The sequence below is a fragment of the Rhizopus delemar genome, genomic scaffold, assembly GCF_000149305.1.
Source record: "Rhizopus delemar RA 99-880 supercont3.71 genomic scaffold, whole genome shotgun sequence".
Lineage (NCBI taxonomy): Eukaryota > Fungi > Mucoromycota > Mucoromycetes > Mucorales > Rhizopodaceae > Rhizopus > Rhizopus delemar.
Genome location: NW_027137897.1, coordinates 1 through 6,222, shown reverse-complemented (window position 1 = coordinate 6,222; position 6,222 = coordinate 1). Strand labels below are relative to the sequence as shown.

General features: G+C 37.7%; 2 protein-coding genes and 1 non-coding gene across 3 annotated transcripts; 2 read left to right on the top strand and 1 right to left on the bottom strand.

Moving 5' to 3' along the window:
- Window positions 1-23: 23 nt before the first annotated feature.
- Window positions 24-868, bottom strand: RO3G_17443 (uncharacterized protein; the record flags this gene model as incomplete). Its single annotated transcript, XM_067672026.1, has 2 exons — window positions 24-37; window positions 103-868. The coding sequence occupies 2 exons, from the start codon at window positions 866-868 to the stop codon at window positions 24-26; spliced, it is 780 nt and encodes a 259-aa protein (XP_067528127.1).
- Window positions 869-1,064: 196 nt separating this feature from the next.
- On the top strand, window positions 1,065-1,137 carry RO3G_19243. Its single transcript has one exon. It is a non-coding gene; the product is annotated as a tRNA-Ala (tRNA).
- Window positions 1,138-2,027: 890 nt separating this feature from the next.
- On the top strand, window positions 2,028-4,145 carry RO3G_17442 (uncharacterized protein; the record flags this gene model as incomplete). Its single annotated transcript, XM_067672025.1, has 3 exons — window positions 2,028-3,246; window positions 3,393-4,060; window positions 4,095-4,145. The coding sequence occupies 3 exons, from the start codon at window positions 2,028-2,030 to the stop codon at window positions 4,143-4,145; spliced, it is 1,938 nt and encodes a 645-aa protein (XP_067528126.1).
- Window positions 4,146-6,222: the final 2,077 nt, after the last annotated feature.

Here is a 6,222-nt window from a genome sequence, read left to right as displayed (position 1 = left end):
ACAGCACTTCAGACACTGTCTCATCAGAGACCAAGGCCTGTGCTAACAGGTAGCGGGAGACAGAGAGAGCAACGGGGTAACGCAAGCGTTCCAAGGCCTTACGAGAGCGGTCATCATTGATGAGAGAGATAGCATGACTACGCTCTTCAGCAGAAACAGAGTCGAACTTGGGATCGGCTAGGTTGTCAGGATCGAGTGGATCAAAGGTATCCAAGGTAGGGATCTTGGCCTTTTCGAGCAGAGACAGAAGGGCAGGCTTGTACTGCAGATGTACCAGGAGACCGACAACGGAATGAGCTGGATAGCACACATCTAAGATGCGCCAGCTATCCACACCAAGGCGAGAGAGACGACGACGAGCTTCAGTGTAGGTCATCCTACGAGAGCGAGGTATGTAAACATACTCGAAGCCTTGTTCACCAGACACAGGCTGGAATCCACGAGCAGCGGCAGCACGACGACGGAGTTTGTTCTTGGCAGAACGAGAAGCAACGGTAGCCCAAGTAGAGGCAGCAGTACCCAAAGAGGGCGAAGAAACGGACTCTTTAGCACCATTTGAACGGGCAGCAGAAGAAACAGCGGTATTTGAATTGGGGGTGCTTGTAGGGACCCCGGCAGATTGTGCGGCCAGTTCGGCACGCAGAGAAGCAATTTCATTGGCCTGAGCCAAGTTGGTTTCGGCTAGGCGAGCATTCTCACCACGTAAGGTTTCAAGCTCTAGCTTAAGCTGTTCCAGAGCAGAGAGACGAGCTGTGACCGCTTCAAGGGCGTGACTGAGATTCTGGACAGTGACTTCCAAGTCCGGTGAGCTGGGTCCGGCGGCGGCATTCAGGATTTTTGATCCTCTAGTATTTCTTGTTGATGACATTTGGATGAAAACTTTGACCAAAGATTAAGCAACAGATAATGGAGATATGACAATAAGAGTTGAACCAAATAAAAGTTTAGATAAAAAGGAGTCGATTGATGTAAAAATTGTTGATGGATGGCTTGATTTGACAGAGATATCGGCTTTCCAAAAAAGAACCAAATTTACCTTTTTAACCAAAAGCGAAAGAAAAGTGGGGGAAATGGTGTAGTGGCTATCACATCCGCTTTGCATGCGGAAGGCCCCGGGTTCAAACCCCGGTTTCTCCAACGATTGTAAGGGTTTAGTCCACATCTTCTGTGGATGTACAAATCCTGACCGTATTTTTTGGATGGTGTAACAATGATTATGAAGAGGTTGTGACGCAGTTGGTGTAAGTTTTGCTGAAGAAGGGACTCAGTTGTAGGAGGGACCTCAGTCCCTGAAGATATACAGTCAAGTTTTTTTTTTTTTTTTTTGTGCTGTAACACAATGCAGCAAACTTTGGCAGCATTCGACTTTTCTCTCTCCAATTAGTTTAAATCCAGGAACATACAAACAAATACGTATGAATACAGATAAATCCAGAAAAATACAAAAAAAATATAGAATATCCGTAAAATCATCAAAAACAGCATATAATCAGAAAAACCAAAAACATATAAATAACTTCAATATTTCTTATACTTTTTACTTACTTTTGTTCTTACTTACTTTTGTTTCTACTTACTTCATATTACTTTTTGATTATTTCAAATAAATATCATTCAAAGTAAATTTCTTTTATTTTTCTTTTATTTTACTTAACATCAAGAACAAGAAGTCCCTTAAGGTGTAAGCACTTCATTGTAATCCCTATTATATTATCTTTTTATTTTACTTTACTCAAAACAGTTTGATCTACTTAACAAGATCTGGCGGTCACTTATTACAAGCGAACTTATATTCAATTTATTACTCTTTTTGGAATCAAAACCTTTGATCTTATATCAAGACTTATTCAGTACAAACCTATTTATACTACAAAAACCTTACACAATCCAATCATCACATTTGGTGGTCACTACGAGGGATCAAAATTGAAAAAACTACTTAAAAACTATCAAGAAATCAACAGACTTATTCAAAAAAAAATTTTATCAAAATCGAACCAACAATCTCAAAACACTTATTAGCAGCAATGACAACTACAGGACCTAACGTGTTGGCCTCAGTCAGCAACCAAAGCGTAATACAAGGTTATAGACCAAGACTTATCGAATTTTACGGATATGAAGGAGAAGATTTCCGTCATTTTCAAGAAATACTAGACTCCTACCTCGTAGTTAGTAACACGCAGGGTGAATCAAGAAAAATAGCTATCCTGAAATCACAGCTAAGACGTGCTGCCAAAATCTACTTTGAACGTGTCATTTTAAAAGAAGAACCAGATATCAAATATGACCAAGCAATAGAGGCGCTCAAGAATCATTATATTACACCAGAACTAATTCAAAGCTACGAAATGGAATTTAATGATATGTTCCAAGGGGAACAAGAGCATCCACAAATATTTCTAGCAAGATTAAGAGAAGCAGCCGATTTGGCCAATATTGACAACGAAGCATTGATAGAAAGCAGATTCCGTGCTGGATTACTAAATGAAATAAAAAATTTCTGTATACAAAGCAGCTCCAAGAATTTTAAAGACTGGCTCACACATTCTGAAGGCTGGTGGAACGCCAACAGACCACGTAAAATTGCCATGGTTGACAACCCGTTCATACCTCGTAACATCAACAACGCCCTCATATATCACAACGACAACGCACATATTAATCGGTACAATGCAAACAACCATAATGTTGAACTTGTAGACATTGATGAAAGACCTGCTCAGATTTTGCCAGTCAGTGGTACTCAAATAATTGGTAGATCATCTGGAAACTTAGCTACTAATGCCAATGTTACAACAGGAATTAATCAGTTGTCAACAATGGATGTAGTAGGTTATCCTAATGACATCCAATATTATGATAATCACTCAACAAGACATCATCACGGTCATTCTCATTTCAATAATCAGCAAGAGATTCTTAACATGATTCAAAAAGCCATTCGCAACGAATTGAATCTGCATGATCAACAAAATCGACCATACAACCGCAACGCTCGCAACAACTACAATAGTTACAATAATGTTAATTCTAACGGCAAGGACAACTACCCAAGATATAACAATAACAATAACAGCAATCATAACTATAACCACTATAACAATAATGGCTACAATGTATACAATACTAGATACAGGAACAGTTATGATAATGGATATGGAAGAACCGAGTACAATAATCAAAGCCGTAGCCAACCCAATAATGATTATAATAATACAGCTCCTCAACAACAACATTTACAAGGTCAAACTCCAAAAAACTAGATGGGTCAATTGTTTTTAATAACGAAAGCAATGGTCAATCGAATACCCAAAAACCAACAAAATCCATTAACCAATCTAAGCAACAACTACAAAAACAAACACAACATTTAAATGCCATCCTAACAGAAAATGAGAATAGAAACGAGAAAGAGTTATATACTGCCATCAGACCTGATAAACCACCAGAGGTTACCAGAGCTGTTCCTTATACTAAAACACGTACCACTGCTCAAAAGAAAACAGCTAAACCATCAGTTGTTACCAAGCGCGTTACTACTAGAAGTCGTTTGGAAGAAATCAAACCTTCAAATAACAATCAAACACATACAAATCAAGATATAGAAATGGAAACTGATTTACCTATTGAACCTATCAAAAAGAAACAGCCCAAAAGAACACAATCAATTCCATCCTATGATATCGCTACTGACATATTAGACCGACCTGCCAACGCTACATTTAGAGACCTGATCAATGATGTCCCTAAATACCGTAGACAGTTAGCTGGTTTTTGTAGAACTAGAAGAACTGCTACTAAAAATCAAGATTCTCAGCAAACGGTTGCAATAATTGAAGACGATGAATTTAACACTACCGCTGTATATTCAAAAACTACTATCGGAGATCATAGGATTAGAACGTTAATCGACTGTGGAGCAGCAAAGACTTGTATGTCGAAAGCTTTAGCTGATAAATTAGGACTCTCTATAGATGCTGCCTCCGAAACTATATTTACTATGGGAAATGGAACAAAACAAGCAGGATTAGGAGTTATCTATGATGTACCAGTAGAAGTAAAAGAAAACATGATTATACCTTGTACAGTAGAAGTATTACCTTCATGTCCCACCCACTTCATCCTTGGAAACAATTGGTTAATTAGAGCTAAAGCGAAGATTGATTTTAATAGCGAATCTTTGAAAGTATCATACAAGAATCAAAAAGCCGAATTGCCTATTACCTTCTTACGCAAGCAAGAAAAAATACCAAAAATTACGACTTATACGCAAACATACAAGCATCCAGTCAGTCAAACTAATTCCAATTCAAAACATGTCCATTTTGAAGAAGAAGCCGATGAAAGCACTGAAGATGAATACAGTTCGGAGGAGGAATCAATAGAACATAGTGATGAAGATATTTACAGTGCTGAAGATGAGCTATCTGACAGAGAGCATCAAGAAGAAGACAATGATCAATCATTATTAGTATTGGAAAAAGAATCTGACCAAGAGATTGAGATAATAACAAATAACAATGATCAAATCATTCGTGCTCCAAAGGAAGGGATGATCTTAAAAGCCTATACGTCAAGTACATTTCAGCTTAAAAAACCACCTGGACAGTCAAAGTCAGTCGCTTATAGTTTTGAACTAACCAACCCTGACATTATTCAAGCAATGGGATATTTCGACTTAAATGCCACTATAGTATTAAACAACAAGAGCATCGAAATACATCTATACAACCGATCAAAGAAAGATATCCATCTACAATCGTTTGAAAAGATAGGAAAGCTTGAAAAGATTGATTTACAAAATGAAGAAGTCATACAAGCGTATCAACTCAACAAAGAAGCAGATTTATATACTATGGAGTATAATCAGAACTCAGAAACCGAAAGTGATGAAGAAGAGATGATAGACAAAGACTCATATGCAAAAGTGGAAGTTGGAGATATATCAAAAGAAATGAGTCAGAAACTACGAAAATTGCTGTATAGATTCAAGGAAATATTTGATTGGGATAATAATACCATTGGCTACACATCAATTTTGAAGCACAAAATTATCATAGAAGGGAATACTCAGCCTATTAGTCATAGACCCTATCGACTTAGCCCTATAGAATCTGATTATTTACAAAAGGAATTGGATAAATATTGCAAGCTAGGAGTAATCGCACCATCAAACAGTCCTTGGGCTGCTCCGGTAATCCTTGTTAAAAAGAAAAACGGTGAATACCGTATGGTAATTGATTATCGCAAGTTAAACGCTGTAACAAAAAAAGATTCATACCCTTTGCCAAGAATCGACGATTTATTAGACACTTTGGGAAAAGCTAAAGTATTTTCCGCTCTTGATATGAGAGCTGGTTTTCATCAAGTACCCTTGGAAGAAAGTAGCAAGGAATTAACAGCATTCACCACAAAATACGGAGTATATCATTACAACACGTTGCCCATGGGATTAGTAAATTCACCCGCAACTTTCCAGCGTCTCATTGATCTCTGCTTCAGACCATTAATCAACAAATGCCTGGTAGCATACATTGATGATCTAAATGTTTACTCAAACAACTGCCACGAACACTTAGTCCACTTAGAACATGTTTTCAATTGTATTAAAATGGGAAATCTAAAGCTCAATCCAGAAAAATGCTTCTTTTTCAAGGATCATCTCAAGTTTCTTGGTTACATTGTTACTAAAGAAGGAATTCAGACCGACCCAAGCAAAATAGAAAAGATACAAAATTATCCCGTTCCCAAAACGCTCACCCAAATTAGAGGATTCCTAGGTTTAGCCTCATATTACCGTAGATTTATAAAAAATTTTGCTGCAATAGCACGCCCACTGCATGATCAAACCAAGACAACAAAAAGAATCCCCTGGACTAGCAAGACAACTGAATCTTTTGAATTTCTGAAAAAATTATTAATCCAGGCACCAGTTTTAGCAAGGCCAGACTTCAACAAGGATTTTATACTTGTGACAGACGCCTCTAGACTTGGCCTTGGTTGCATCTTAACTCAGTTAGACGACAATGGTCACGAGCATCCTATAATATACGCAAGTAGAAGCTTAAAGTCAAGTGAAACCAATTATGGAGTATCAAAGTTAGAATGCTTAGCGGTAATTTGGGCTGTCAAACAATTTAGACCTTATCTTCTTGGACGAAAATTCACCATCATTACAGATCATTCAGCATTAAAAGGCTTACTAAATACAACCAATCC